The sequence below is a fragment of the Lithobates pipiens genome, unplaced genomic scaffold, assembly GCF_037356315.1.
Source record: "Lithobates pipiens isolate NorthernLeopardFrog02 unplaced genomic scaffold, aLitPip1_a1.2 Scaffold_13, whole genome shotgun sequence".
Lineage (NCBI taxonomy): Eukaryota > Metazoa > Chordata > Amphibia > Anura > Ranidae > Lithobates > Lithobates pipiens.
The window spans coordinates 308,796,837-308,813,639 of NW_027507718.1; the positions used below are offsets into that span (position 1 = coordinate 308,796,837).

Below are 16,803 nucleotides of genomic sequence, written 5' to 3' on the forward strand. Positions count from 1 at the left end.
AAAAGGTAAAATTAGGCATAAATTAGAAGAATTTACTAAGTACGTTTTTTTTTTTTTCGTAACCTCTGGGTGCAACTAGCTTACAGTAAACATCTTATAGCAGTTTTGATTTAGAATCATCTACAGAATTGTTATTGAACTGGAAATTTCTCTAAACATAGAACTGCAACTAACAGTTGCCGAAAATCAATCTAAAGGTAAAATGATTTTATTAACTGCTTCAAAAGTGTATAAAAGTATATATATATATATATATATATATATATATATATATATATATATATGTATATATATACATACATACATACATATATATATATACATACATATATATATGGAGGTCCACTAATTGCATATCCCTGCCTTAGAGGTTTGATAGAGCAGTGTTTCTCAACTCCAGTCCTCAAGGCGCACCAACAGGTCATGGTTTAAGGATTTCCCTCAGAAGAAACAGCTGTGGTAATTACTAAGGGAGTGAAACTGATCAAATCACCTGTGCAAAATAGTGGAAATCCTGAAAACATGACCTGTTGGTGCGCCTTGAGGACTGGAGTTGAGAAACACTGTGATAGAGAACCTTAGTGAACAACGAGCATCATGAAGACCAAGGAACACACCAAACAGATCAGGGATACAATCGTGGAGAAGTTTAAAGCAGGGTTAGGTTTTAAAAAAAAAACATCCCAAGCTTTTAACATCTCACAGAGCACTGTTCAATCCATCATCCCAAAAATGGAAAGAGTATGGCACAACTACAAACTTACCAAGACAGGGCCTTCCACCTAAACTGACAGGCCGGGCAAGGAGAGCATTAATCAGAGAAGCAGCCAAGAGGCCCATGGTAACACTGGAGAAGCTGCAGAGATCCACGGCTCAGGTGGGAGAATCTGTCCACAGGACCATTATTAGTCATGCACTCCACAAATCTGGCCTTTATGCAGAATGGCAAGAAGATAGCCATTCTTGAAAGAAAGCTTCAAGAAATCGCTTTTGCAGTTTGCGAGAAGCCATGTGGGGGACATGGCAAACATGTGGAAGAAGGTGCTCTGGTCAGATGAGACCAAAATTGAAGTTTTTGGCCTAAAAGCAAAACGATGTGTGGCGGAAAACTAACACTGCACAGCAACCTGAACACACCATCCCCACTGTGAAACATGGTGGTGGCAGAATCACATAGTGGGGATGCTTTTCTTTAGCAGGGACACTGAAGATGGTCAGAGTTGATGGGGAGATGGATGGAGCCAAATACAGGTAATCTTAGAAGAAAACCTGTAGTCTGCAAAAGACTTGAGACTGGGGGAGAGGTTCAACTTCCAACAGGAGAAGGACCCTAAACATACAACCAGAGCTACAATGAAATGGTTTAGTTTAAAGCATACTCCTGTGTTAGAATGGCCCAGGCAAAGTCCAGACCTAAATCCAATTGAGAATCTATGGCAAGACTTGAAAATTGCTGTTCACAGACGCTCTCCATACAATCTGACAGAGCTTGAGCCATCTTGCAAAGAAAAATGGGCAAACATTTCACTCTAGATGTACAAAGCTGGTAGAGACATACCCAAAAATACTTGCAGCTGTGATTGCTGCGAAAGGTAGTTCTACAAAGTATTGACTCAGGGGAGCAAATACAAATTCATGCCACACTTTTCACATTTATTTGTAAAGAATTTTGAAAACCATTTATTATTTTCCTTCCACTTCACAATTATGTGCCACTTTGTGTTGGTCTATCACATAAAATCCCAATAAAATACATTTACGTTTTTGGTTAGAACATGAAAAAATGTGGAACATTTCAAGGGGTATGCATACATTTAAGGCACTGTATATGTTTTTACTGCACCTTGGATCTCCGTTTGATACCCCTGCCTTCTTAGGACTATAGTGCATAATATTATGCACCCTGTATTGTATAATAAAGCTTATCTTTTATTTCAGGGATATGCAATTAGCGGACCTCCAGCTGTTGCAAAACTACAAGTCCCATCATGCTTCTGCCTCTGGGTGTCATGCTTGTGGTTGTGAGAGTCTTGCTATGCCTGATGGGACTTGTAGTTCTGCAACAGCTGGAGGTCCACTAATTGCATATCCCTGTTTTATTTTATCCCTGTCTCCATCATGCTTCCAGTATAGTCTGCCATTGTAGGTACTGGAAATGTGTTTTTCAGGAATATTCCTATTTTTTCTTTGTATTCGTTTGGATGAGACACCAATTATCCATTTTTTTTGTATAAATTAAATATATTTAATGGATTTAAACAAGGCACGGATAAGCATTTACTTCTGAACAAACAAGGAGTTGTTTACTATACTCTAGTGACATTTTAGAACACAGATAATTAATTAGGATTTGAGTTTTGAACCCACACACTTCTGTATACTAGCCATCACATATTCAGTAGTTGCATAGGCCTAAATTAAAAGCAACACTTGTCAATATGTCCTGCAGCATTTGATAGACTCAGCATGCACTCTTGAAAGATCATGTCCAATAATACCCAGGTAATCATCAGTTTGTTCTAGAAAGAAGCGCCTCAATTTGCAAAATGCCAAGAAGCAGATGCCACCGAAGCACCCAGTGACAATAGATTGCTCTGTCTACCTCAATGTATTGCAGACACCAGTTCTATTAGGCTGCTAACTCTTCAGAGTGACTGCTTCTCCCATACCAATTTAAAAACCCGGGCAAGATGCCAGCCTGGTCTCTGAAAGATTTACAGATCCTCTGTCAGCACACAAACAGCATAAAAAAAATAAAAAAATACACAAAAAAATGTCCGTCTCCAATGGAAAACAAAATATAGAGGTTGCATATAGCTCTGTTTCCTTTCTGAATCACGATGAAATTTAAACACATAGCAGCTGTTTAAAGAATATTTTCCTTAAAGTGTAAGCGCCGATCAGGGTCACTGTTTGCTCAACCCATTTTAAAAAGCAGTATAAATAACACTGCAACATTAAATTCTGCTGAGCAAGTTTTTAATTAGCATACCTTGGAAAAGCAAAGCACTTGGATGAGCTTCAAGTCTCAGCAAAAATGTCAGTTAAAGGGCACTGAGAATGAAAGAAATGTGTATGCAATGCAGATTTGTAAATACAATGAACTGTGTGCATGCTTGGGCCATACTATTCATTATTTTCTTTACTTTCCTTGTATGGCAAAATATATATTTTTTTTCTTCAGCTAGGTAAAAATAGAAGTTGCTATATTAGAGGGGACGTATTTTGGAGTAAAAGGTTTGCAGATGGCTAAAACTAAAACGGATGTAATGTTGCTGACTCAGCAAAATACCATCTTTTAATAGGAGGACAGTTTCGGCCTCTATCAGGCAGAAAACATACAGGCGATTTAACCTTCCTTACAGTTCTAAAGAGTTTCCTATTTTCATAAAGTAATTCTATTAAAGGTACACACTAGTAAAGTATGAACATTAGGCATGTTAACTAAGGGGAGTCTGCCTTCTCCTGGCAACTGTCAGCTGGCTGATCTGTAAGCTTAATCCCTGTGATGCCCCATCTTTTGAATGGCCAAAGGTATATACATCACAGCGTGTACTCAGGTTTGACTATCGCCCTCTCACATGAGGGTAGCAGGCAATTTAAAAGCCAAAAACAAAAATTTTATATGTTGTAGTTAGAAAGTCTTTAGATATGTTGCAAGCACTTTTTTTTTTACTTTTTTTTTAATTTACAGCAGCGGGTCCGACAGAACTTGGCTGTTCAGTCAGCTTCTGTTGAAGAGGCATGCTCGAAAAAGGTCTGCCGATTGGCATCCAATGGCTGAGAGTGCAAATCGGTGTGCTCTGGTGGGGGGCAGCCCTCCTGTCAGAACACAATATCTCATCGAGGGAGATCGCTATACTAACATCGCATAGTTAGTCAGTTTTTTATGTTCAGCCCACTAGGTTGAACGAGAAAAAAAAACAAGAAAAAAAAAATGGCTAGTGTGTACCAAGCTTTACTAATCCATGGTACCTATCGAGGGAACCATGGTTGTTACATGCTGGGCACAAATTTTTGCATTTGTTCATCTCCATTACATGTTGGATTGATAAGACTAGTAGCTTACACAATAAAAATATGTTTTTTGATGCTTTCCTTTCTGCTCATACAAATGAGAAGGGCACTGCATTTTTGGCAAGATCAGCAGGTATTTTTTGTATTTTCTAAAAAATCTGCTTAACCTTCAAAGTGAAGAGTAATGCAACCACTACATCTAAAGTCTGGTAGGTAAGCTGCAAACTATTACATTTTTGTTTTTAGGTTTAGGTACACTTAAAAATTGCCTTGAGCTTGAGAACAATGCCAACAGACCCTGCTATGCTTGATGGGATAAACAGAATAATTTAAATAAGTCTTTGTTTTTTAAAAGCACTAAGGTCCTAACCCTGATGGACCAATGGCTTTATAGGTACAATGACAGTTTTTGTGAACGCTGATTAACCTAGCAGTAAGGGCTGCCATGCACAGCTTGAATTTGGGAAAAGTCATGGTGAATTGACTGTAATTGAAGATGTGGGTGCCGCTGTCAGCTCAAGAAAAGTTGATTGAACCAGTGGAAAATGGTTGGCCAAACAGCGTCTGTCTCCAATCAGTGCTTTCTGTCAAATATAATGACCCACAGCAAGAGATTCACATTCAAGTGCATGGCCAGCTTAAAGAGGTTCACAAAAAAATGGAACCTCTGCTTTTCGGAACTTCCCCCCCTCCGGTGTCACATTTGGCACCGTTCAGGGGGGAGGGGAGTGCAGATACCTGTATAATACAGGCATCTGCACCCTCTTCCGGGCATAGACTCCCGTGGGAGTCTACGCCTCTTCCCGTCCTCCCCCGCTGTCTGCTGAGAAACACACGGGTCCCAGAGACAGCAGGGACCATCCGGATTGCGCAGCGTGACTCGCGCATGCGCAGTAGGGAACCGGGAAGTGAAGCCACAAGGCTTCACTTCCTGATTCCCTTACCGAAGGTGGTGGGCGGCAGCACCCGAGAGCCAAGCGACAGATCAGCTTCGGGTGCCGACGTCACGGGTGCCCTGGACAGGTCAGTGTCCATATTTTTTAAAAGTCAGCAGCTGGAGTATTTGTAGCTGCTGACTTTTTTAAAAAACATTTTGGCGGACCTCTGCTTTAAGGCTTTGGATTTCTGGGAAGAAACTGGAGCAATGGGGCAAACACATACAAGCAAGGGGGGAAACTCTATACCGACAGTAATTGTGAAATAATTATGATGCTGCTTTGCAAAGAAGCTCAGGCACTTGGTTCTCATAACATGGGTCCTACTAGCCAAAATAATTTGTAAACGTCATGTAAAACCTGTATAGGATATTCAGTTGTACTGTGCTGCAATTAGGATTGTGCACGCAATCAAAACGCACGTGTTTATTTTTAATCAACGAATTTGTAACTTTGACCAGCCATTTTTGTGATACACACACACAAACACACACACATCTGCTTGTCAGTATGATTACTCTACTACTTTCTGGCTTAGCACTACTGCACGCTGAGACTGCTTTGCCAATTCCTTTGTCAAATCATTCTAAAGGGACAGGTAATGCCGATTAATTTTCCAATCAGGAGGCAGAGTTACGACATAGGAAGCTGAATTCCTGAACCAAAAAGATGAACTGCTTTAAAGTGGATGTAAACCCACTCTCATCCTTTCTAAACTACTTCCATACTGGTTATCTATAAGGATATACATGCCTCCTGCATGTATCCTTACCTGTCAAATGTCTGTTATGAGACCTGAAAAACTGCAGTTTCTGTGGGTGGGTCTGTTGTCCAGAGCTCGGTGGGTGGAGTTGTGATGTCAGTAAACTCCCTGCCTACCTCCACACTCCCCTTGTCAACATGCATTTTCTCCTGTGTATTTCTTACACTGAACTTCTGCTAAGTTTCTGATATTGATGTGAGCCAATAGGATATGATGATCAAGCCAGATTCCCTGGCTTCATAATCCCTACTGCCAACCACAGACATCAGTTGAATATTGATTGGTTCCTCTGGATTTAAAGTAGAACTATAGGCTAAACGTTTTTTTCATTTTGGATAGAGTAAGGGAGCGTTATAATCCAAACTGGTTTGGTTTTTACCATTCGCACCCCATTGGGGAGTTTTACCTTAATTTCCTGTTCCCTATCCAAAACAAGAAGCGAGAGGAAATCTCTGCAAATGAAAGGAATCCTTTTGGGATAGAATAGGGTGAATCTCCCTAACAGGGGCACAGACAGCAAAAAACCAACAGCTTTTTCTAATCCTTCTACACTCTATCCAAAACGAAAGAAAACATTTTGCCTTTAGTTATACTTGAATCTTAAATCAAAACACATAAGCACACTACGTGTTACTACTTGATCTGGTAAGAAAGATCATTTCTAAATTATCTAAGCACAATTCCGTTAGATCTATACATATTTGCAACATAATTAAAGCCTATGCCCTCATTTCAAAAACAGTTGTAAGCCTCAGACATGAAATATGAACAAAGCACATCCTTCTATAGTGTGTACTTGTCTCAATCTAGAATCACTACTGACAAGTTTTCCTGACTCAGAGAAAAATGGTGACAGGGGAGGAAGATTCAGCTGATTGACAACCTCAGCTTTGCTCCTATGTTATGGAAAGGGCGTGTGTTCCCTTTTGTTCAATCAGCTCTCAGAGTTCCCCTCACTGAGCGCTGCAGAGTGTAATTTCAGCTCTCCTCCCCCTTTTTTGTTGGCTCAGATAAGTTTTATAAATTCGGGACTTTGAACAGATGTAGAGAAGGCTGCAGATGGCCAGTTATAACTTATGTAGGAGGATTGGTTTCATCTCTGTATATCACCTGAGGCCAGTCACCTCGCTGGGTATATATTAGAGTTTGCAACCATTTTAAAGTGGGGTTCCACCCTAAAGTGGAACTTCCGCTGATCGGAACCCTCCCCCCTCCGGTATCACAATTGGCACCTTACAGGGGGGAGGGGGGTGGAGATACCTGTCAAAGACCGGTATTTACACCCACTTCCGGGCATAGACTCCCGTGGGAGTCTATGTCATTTCCTGTCCTGCCCTGCTGTCTGCTGGGACACACACGGGTCCCAGTGACAGCGCGGACAATTCCTATTGCGCTGCGCGACTCGCACATGCGCAGTAGGGAACCGGGAAGTGAAGCCGATTCGCTTCACTTCCTGATTCCCTCACCTAGAATGGTGATGGCAGCAGCCGAGAGCCGAGCGATCGATCGGCCTCGGCATCGCTGGAACCCGGGACGGGTGAGTGTCCATTTATTAAAAGTCAGCAGCTGTAGTATTTATAGCTGCTGGCTTTTAATATTTTTTTTTTTAGGTGGAATCCCTCTTTAAATAGGAATTAACTGTATTTTATACATTAAAGTGGTACTTCTTGCAAACAGCTAAATATACAGTTCACAAGTACAGCATGTAGTATGTTTACTATTTTACCAACCAAAGGATGTAATTTTGCCTAGCAACTATAGATGGGATTTGGCATTTTCTGAACTTATCTCTAACCCGAACTCCCACTGTTTTGAACTCCAATAAGCTGCGGACTGGGTCCATAACCCGACCTGCAGCTCTTTGTAATACAAAAAATTGGGAATTCAGAGTCTGGGTTAGAGATGAGTGTGGAGGACACCTGAGCTCATCTCCACTTGTGATAAACACCTCTAGTATTCAGGATAATTACTATGCTACTCATTAAATGACTGCTTCCTGGGTCAGCTGTAGTTCTTCCTAGATCAGCTCCCTGCTTGTTCTTCAAAAGTGATTATGCTGATTCACTGTATAATGATAAGGCTGAACACAGAGAAGTGACATACAAAACCACAAAGTTGAACCTAGCAAAGGCTGCTTGTGCAGTGTGCCACAGAGGCATAATTCATGATTAGCTGTGCAGAAATTACAAATTATTTTGCAGGTAAAACAGTAAACGTGTTTTTTTTCAACCCGCATTAAGCTATTTATTTACCTGGACGTTCACTTTAATGATATCAAACAAAGCTGTCTTTTGTAGAATATATATATGGATAAAGACATCAGAAAAAAATATCTTACATGAATCTTACAGTACCCACTTGAGCTGCAAGCCACAGAAATAATTATACATGATACACAGCATTCACTCCTTAAATCATAAAAGGCTGAAAATTGTGCTATTTTTGCAATTTCTTAAAATGTTAAAGATTAAAAATGTCAGATTCCTTAGACTCAACTTTTATTGCACCATTTCTAACAATTCTACCTTTAGTGAATCAGCTCTTAAAGCTGTTAAACCATTGTACAAGTTAATGGGTGGAAATGCTGTGAAGAGGCAGCTAACTACACGTGACAAGCTTTTTACTGTAGTAGACCATGGAGAAAATGTAGGGGGCCAGACCAAAGACAGATGTCTAATGCGTTCCTTAATATAAAAGCTCCACCAAGGTAATTTATAAACTCTTTTCTTGTATTTTTCCCTCAAGGCAATATAATGGCACTCATACAAGAAGTAAAAATAATAATATGAAGGTGTTGCCCACAGCAGCCAATCAGGATAGAAAATACATGGCAAGCAGTTACATGCTACGGATGACACTTTTTTTTTTCTTTTGAATCTAGGGATTTAAAGTATTAAAGTGGACTTTCACTCTCTTAATCAATATTGACTATTTTTAATCCTTATGCTCTAGCATTAGTAAATAGATAGGAAAGTATATCATATTTACTTATTTTGAACTTTCTTTTTTATTTCTACTGTTACTTCCTAGTTTCTTGCCTAGGCAAATGTCAACCCAGGAGTCAGAGAGGGGTTTTCTCAGCTAAGCACACCCTCATGCCTGAGCCCTTGCTAGACAGATTCTAGGAAGCAAATGCTACATGAATCATCTGTGAAGGCCAGTTATAGGTGGGGGCAGGGGCCTTTTCTTTGTTATCGGTGTAAATTTGGTCAGCGGACAGGCTGGACACTTTAGCTGCCATTGTTCTATGTGCTGGATGTCCAGTGTGCCCCCTGTGCCTTTAAGGACTGGGTGGGCCTCCTGGCCCACCTGCCCCTCATCTATCCATTAGAATGTATGTGATCCCACTGTGGCTACACTCATACATTTTGTAGTGGTAGGACTGCAAGCAATATACAGGGTGTCTTGCAGCTTACGCATGCGTTTGCAAATGCGTGCCAACTAAACCCCTGTTTTTAACATAAACTGTCAGACAGGCTAATTTGGTTGGTTAGCAGACTGGTTGGTAAGTTAAGCTTGGAATTTTCTCTGGTTTCGTCTTTCATGCGTTTGCCTATCCATGTGCTCCTTGCTTTGAAGGCTAGTTATAGGTGGGGGCATAGGCCTTTTCTTTGGTACATGAATCATCTGTCTTTTTCAAGATGGTCACGGCCAGAAATGCTAGGGGGGTATTTTTTTAAAGTGATTCTTCAAGAAAATAAAGTAAAAAAAAGGATGAGGGGGGTTTGCTTTGAAAACAAACTGAATTAAATAGAGTTTTTGGTGGTCAGATGCAGTGCAGTTCCGATTAAACTTCAAGTGCACTTGTCCTGAGGCTGGGGCAAAACCGTGCAGGATGGGGAAACTGGGATTTTAACACCAAGGTATTGGACTTAAAGAATCAAGGATGGGTAATAACAACAGAAATACATTCAGAAAGTATAAACCAGAATCAATTTAATGAATATCATGATATTCTTATAATATAAGGGCTACACACCGTAGTTTCCTCAGTCTGTTCTCTGTGCTCCTGGTTAGGTTATTTGTCTCCTCTTTCCATTTGCAGCTTGTTTTTTGCTGGGCCGTCAGAAGCCTCATAAGTTCTTGCATGGACTTTCGGCAGCTGTCTTCCATCTCCTGTAGCTGTACTTCATAGCCTTGTTCCTTCACAGAAAATTCATGAGCCATGGTGCTTAACTAAAGAAAGAAAACAGCGCTGACATCTTTACTCTGCCAGAAACAATAACTTATTTCCCTTATTCTGGGCTGCCTTGTTACACCAACAGTAGTACAATATTGCTTTAGAAAGTCTCTTAATCTGTTTCAATAGTGAACTGGAAAGAGGGGTGAGCATCAAGTTGCACCCTATAGGCACCAATCAGCAGATTCTATTTTCTCTGTAGCGCTGCCACATATATGAGACCTCTTTTCTGCCTGCTTGGGTTAGGAATTTCAGTTCATATGCTTTTCCCAAATGTAAGTCCCCGGGTGCATTTTTTTTTCACTGACCATGACTCAATAGGTAGTGGGTGAAGCCTCACATCACAGTTATCACATAAAATCTGAACTTTAGGCAAATAAAGACACAGAATATTGCAACCCATTAACCACTTAAGGACCAGGCCTATTTTTGACCCCAGAGAAAAAAATGGTGATTGTTGCAATACTTTACGTCACACCATATTTGTGCAGCGGTCTTACAAACGCAATTTGTTTGAAAAAAATAAATTTTTTCTATTATGTGTAAGAAGACGTTACGCTGAGTAAACTGATACCCAACAGGTCATGCTTCAAATTTGCGCCCACCCGTGGAATGGTGACAAACATACAACTGTATGGCTGAATTCACATTGCACAGACATCGCATGTGATCAGCAGAGCAATGCAGTGCGAATCACATGCGATGCCTGTGTTCGCCTATGTGTGAACCCAGGCTTAAAGTGCATTTCAGACAGCCCATGCCTTCATACAAGTTCATGTGACTGCAACACAGTATACAAATGGACAATACTACAGAAGCATGCTAGGTTTCTGCTTTAATAAATATAGTTTATAGAGTCTGTAATGGAACAAAATATTAAAGCCGTGTACACACAGGCGGACTGTCTGGCCAACTTAGTGCGTCGAAACACATTTCAGCGGACAGTCCGCTCGTGTGTGGGCTTCAGCGGACTTTTTCAGCATGCAGTCTGGCGGACTAAGTATTTCGGAATTTCCGTAATATTGTCCGTCGTACTTTGGTTTCAGCGGAAAATCCGCTCGTGAGTAGGCTAGTTCGACGGACTAAGTATGGCGCATGCTCAGAAAGGATTTACACGGCGAAAGGTTGCATTGCTGTGTATTGGACTTCCTATTTCTAGTCCCGTCGTACGTGCTGCACACGTCATCGCACAAACTTTCGATGGACTGTTTTGCATCCGTGTGTGGTCAAGTCCGTTCATTCGAAAGTAGGCTTAAGTCTTAATTTCCCGGACCTGGGAAAGCCAATAATATGAAAATCAGCAGCTAACTCCCGAAAGCTTGTCATGCATCGAGATAAAAGACAACAGCTCACTGTGAAGCAGAACAGATAGCAGGGAGGCCCACGTTTTTGAAGTGGGATTTCACATATATCCCCACAGAAATAAAACACATCTGCTAATATGTGATATTTGAACTGTAAAATAGGCAGCCAATCATTGTAGCAGATATAAAAAAATTGGGACTAAAACACCTGTGAGATCTGCAGTTATCTTCTGCAATCTATCAAACACACAAAGCAGCAATGGACATGCTAAAGAGAGAGGACGAGAACCATCACAAAAGGAACAGAAATGTATACATCTGTTTCTGACTGTCAGAGGTAGGACTGCCCATGTTCCCTGCTCACAATCCTTAATGATTGCATAGTCCTAGCTGTGACTCCATGGAGTGTGCCGAACCGGTGAAGAGATATTGCTGCTTCCAGACAGAGAGCTGAAGTCCTCTCTGCAACTGAATGCCAGGAAAGAAGAGATTCGACTGGCGAAGGCGAATCCTTGAAATACTTACAAGAAGACCTTTTCATTACAGCTTTCTTAGTATTCTGTGTAGCTTGCTATATTATGTTTTTTCAAACTTCAATTGGGCATTCATGATTTTTAAAGAATGCATAACTGGCTTTTTTTTTTTACTTTTCCCTTGAATCCTGCTTTACATTATTTTTTTATTTTTTTTGCAGACTCTCCCCTTAAGAGAAAACAAATGCATGGTCGCAGGTGCAGCAAAAAGCTTGTTGCTGCCCGATGCTGAATAGGGACAAATAATATTAATTTTAACATTCTTATATAAAACGTGCTGCTCATGAGCTCCAAGTGCCTGCTTTGTACAAATTCCTACATTTACCATCTGTTTGTTTGGGTGATTTGTATGGATACATTTGGTATTTTTATTGTAATTTATGGAAAGCGCTCAGTTTTCTAATTACTGCTCTGCAATGTACATAAAAGAAACTTTGATTGGACTACTTGGGCACAGTCATTTAACCGGAGCTCTCTTTTCACTTAGCTTCCAACACAAAAGGCTAGCTTGAGATGGGCAACTTTTGGTGCTGCAGCTGTGCCAAACCATATCTAACATGCTAAACAGAAGCATTCCATATTCCTGAATGTTTGATGCTACCCATGTATGCAGTAAAATTGTTGAACAATCCAAAAGCTTCCCATAAAATCATCCAACATTCATCCTGTGTATGCAGTGAAGACCAGTACAGCAGATGAATTCTGTTCACCAGGAGGTCAGTTGGCCTGCCTAAAAATAACATTTTGCCAATTTTATCAGCATTGGTTATAAAGATGCTGCAGCAGACAGACATTGTTCAATGGGAGGCTCACCTAAAATCTACAGTCCAGCACATGTACATATGCAGAATGCTATTTGAAAGCCAGATCATATAACCTCAATATCAAAAAAGTTGGGACACTATAAAATCTACATAAAAACTGTATGGAATGATTTGTAAATCTCATAAGCCCATATTTAATTCACAATAGAAAACATAGCAAATGTTTAAACTGAGACAATGTACCAATTTGAGAAGAAAATAAGGTCATTTTGAAATTAAAGTGATTTTAAAGCGGAGGTCCACCCTAAAGTGGAGCTTCCGCTCATTGGAACCCTCCCCCCATCCGGCGCCACAATTGGCATCTTTCAGGGGGGAGGGGGGTGCAGGTACCTGTACAGTACAGGTATCTGCACCCACTTCTGGCGTAGATTCTGCAGAACCTACGCCCCTTTCCGCGGAATCTACGCCCCTTTCCGAAGGTCTCCCGCTGCCTGCTGGGAAACACACAGATCCCAGAGACAGCGGGACCATCCTTATCGCGCAGCGCGACTCGCGCATGCGCAGTAGGGAACCGGGAAATGAAGCCGCAAGGCTCCACTTCCTGATTCCCATACCCAAGATGGCGGCAGCAGCACCCGAGAGACCATCGAGAGATCGGCTTCGGGTGCCGACATCGCGGGCACGCTGGGCGGGTAAGTGTCATTATTTTAAAAGTCAGCAGCTGCAGTATTTGTAGCTGCTGGCTTTAAAAAAAAAAAAAAAACGGCAGACTCCCGCTTTAAAGTCTTGTTTTTTTTGTTTAAAAATAACAAAATGTGTAAAGCCCCATACACACCATCAGATTTTCTGCTGATTTTTTCCTTCAGATTTACCAAAACCATATAATATGAGGTCATACCTTAGGAGTTTCAATTTGTATGCAATCAGGCAGGCCCTTGTACTACAAAAAATCTGATAGTGTGTATGGGGCTTTATACTTACCTGCTCTGTGTGTTGGTTTTGCACAGAGCAGCCCCGATCCTCCTCTTCTCAGGTCCTTCGCCGCCGCTCCTGACACCTCCTCCCTCCTACCAAGTGCCCCCACAGCAAGCAGCTTAATATTAGGGCACCCGAGCCGCTGCTCTGTGTCCATTCAGACACAGAGCCATGGCTCGGCCCTGCCCGCTTTCTCTCCCCATTGGCTCACTGACTTTGATTGACAGCAGTGGGAGCCAATGGCGCCTGCTGCTGTCTCAGCCAATGAGAAGGGAGAGTCCAGGACAGCCAGGACTCTTGTGCAACATCGCTGGATCGATATGGGGCTCAGGTAAGTATTACGGGGGCTGTTGCACACAAGTTTTTTATCTTAATGCTTAGAATGTATTAACCACTTCAGCTCTTGAAGATTTCACACCCTTCCTGACCAGAGCACTTTTTACAATTTGGCACTGCGTCTCTTTAACCACTTGCCGACCAGCGCACGACGATGTACGTCGACAGAATGGCACGGGCAGGCAAATGGGCGTACATGTACGTCCCTTTAAATTTGCCACCCTGCCATCGGGAGCGCGCCGCCGCCGGCGCGCTCCCGCGCTGGTCGGGCCCCCCTTGAGTCTGGTCGCGGGATCCGCGGACTCGATCGCCGCGGGCATCCCCGCGATCGTCTCACGGAGCGGCCGAATGGAGAAGTGCCGTTGTAAACAACATTTCTCCATTCTGCCTAGCAACTAGTGACGTTGATCTCTGCTCCATGTGATTTAAGCAGAGATCAGTGTTCACTAAATGAAAGCCCAACCCCCCCACAGTTAGTAACACGCCCCTAGGAACACTTAACCCCTACACTGCCACCCATTGGTTAACCCCTTCACTGCCAGTGTCATTTACACAGGAATCACTGCATTTATATAGCAGTGATTACTGTATAAATGACAATGGTCCCAAAAATGTGTCAAAAATGTCCGATGGGTCCCCCACAATGTCGCAGTCACAATAAAAATCGCTGATCGCCGCCATTACTAGTAAAAAAAAAATAATAAAAAATTATTAATAAAAATGCTATAAAACTATCCCTATTTTGTAAACGGTATAACTTTTGCGCAAACCAATCAATAATCGCTTATTGCGATTTTTTTTTACCAAAAATATGTAGAAGAATACGTATCGGCCTAAACTGAGGGAAAAAAATGTTTTTTTATATATTTTTGGGGGATATTTATTATAACAAAAAGTAAAAAATAATGCGTTTTTTTCTAAATTGTCGCTGTATTTTTGTTTATAGCGCAAAAAATAAAAACCGCAGGGGTGATCAAATACCACCAAAAGAAAGCTCTATTTGTGGGAAAAAAAGGACGTCAATTTTGTTTGGGTGCCACGTCGCATGACCGCGCAATTGTCAGTTAAAGCGACGCAGTGCCGAATCGCAAAAAGTGGTCTGGTCTTTGACCAGCAAATTGGTCCGGTCTGAAAGTGGTTAAGTGACAATTGCGAGGTCATGCAATACTATACCCAAACAAAATTTGCGTCCTTTTTTCCCCACAAATAGAGCTTTCTTTTGGTGGTATTTGATCACCTCTGCGGTTTTTATTTTTTGTGCTACAACCAAAAAATGCATACATTTTGAAAAAAAGAAAGAATATTTTTTACTTTTTGCTATAATCAATATCCTCAAAAAAAAATTCTTCATCAGTTTAGGCCAATATATATTCTTCTACATATTTTTGGTAAAAATAAATAAATCGCAATAAGGCGTCTATTGATTGGTTTGCACAAAAGTTATAGCATTTACAAACTATGGGAAAGATTTATGATATTTTTATAAATTTTTTTTACTACTAATGGATGTGATCTTTTTAGCGGTACTGTGACTTTGCGACGGATACATTTGACACATTTTTGGGACCATTGAGCTTTATACAACAACCAGTGCTATAAATATGCACTGATTACTGTGTAAATGTCACTGGAAGGGAAGGGGTTAACACTAGGGGATAGGGATGACCTCAGTGTTAGACTCGAACATCGGCCTTTCGTCTGTTCGGCGAATTCAGAACCAAATTCGTGTGGCACGAACAGCCCACAATGCACTACGCCATCGCAGTGTATTGCTGGCTCATGATTGGCCAAACATGCACTGTGACCCCGCATGCTTGGCCAATCACAGTGCCGGCAGCAAGGAGAGATTTAGTGGGTTTAGTGTACTCAGGGAGTTTAGTACACGCCCCGCACTATACAAGTCCGCCAGCGCGGCGACCTTGTGTAGTGAGTTCCGGCGTGCAGGGAAAGAGCAAGATAGGCAGGGACAGTGTTCTTTTCTCAGGCATCTGCAGGAGTTAAAGTGGCTCTTGTGTGCCTCCAGCACAGTATACACCTGTATCTACCCTTTTATGCTGGTGTTCTCTAATACAGGCATCTGCAGGAGTTAGTGGGTGTTGTGTACCTCCAGCACAGCACAGTATACACCTGTACCTACCCTTTATTGCTGGTGTTCTCTAATACAGGCATCTGCAGGAGTTAAAGTGCCTGTTGTGTGCCTCCAGCACAGTATACACCTGAAGATACCCCTCATTGCTGGTGTTGTCTGTTGCATATCTTGCATATTAGCCTTTAGAATCAGCACTTTTAATTTCTAATGTTCGCGTCCCATAGACTTTAATAGGGTTCTAAAGTTCGTACAAATTTTTGGTCCGTTCGAAGCTTCTGGTGCGAACCGAACCGGGGTGGGCGGGGATGTTCGGCTCATCCCTACTAGGGGGCGATCAAGGAGTTCAATGTGAGTTCCCTAGATGTCTCCTAACTGTATGGGGATAGGACTGACTGGGGGAGGAGACATATCATTGTTCCTACTTAATAGGAACAAACAATATGTCTCCTCTCCCCTGACAGAACAAGGATTTTTGTGTTTTTACACAGAAATCTCTGTGCTGGCTCTCGTGCACGCAATCGTACCTGCCGGGCTATGCTCACCGGGTCCCCCACGCGCGCCCTCTGGCGGCTCTTAAAGGAGACTCTGTACCCATACGAGGTTTTGCACAGCTGTGCCATAGTTTATCTACATGAGCCGGGCAGGAACTGGTTAAGATAAAACACCTTGTGCCTTAAGGACCACTTTATTGGCAGCAACAAATCTCAAAAAAGTTAGGACAGGGCAACAAAAATCTGGCAAAGTAAGTGGTACTAGCAAGAGCTGGAAGAACATTTTGCAACTAATGAGGTTAATTGGCAATGGGTCCATACTGTGACTGGGTATAAAAGGGGCATCTTAGAGAGTCAGAGTGTCTCAGAAGTAAATATGGGCAGAGATTCATCAATCTGTGAAAAGCTGTTTAAAA

General features: G+C 41.8%; 1 protein-coding gene across 1 annotated transcript in view; it reads right to left on the reverse strand.

Moving 5' to 3' along the window:
* SCLT1 (sodium channel and clathrin linker 1) overlaps positions 1-16,803 on the reverse strand; it is a 250,067-nt gene that overhangs the window by 25,970 nt on the left and 207,294 nt on the right. Inside the window, 1 exon segment of the mRNA XM_077476898.1 lies at positions 9,695-9,891. Coding sequence (XP_077333024.1) covers positions 9,695-9,891 — 197 coding nt within the window.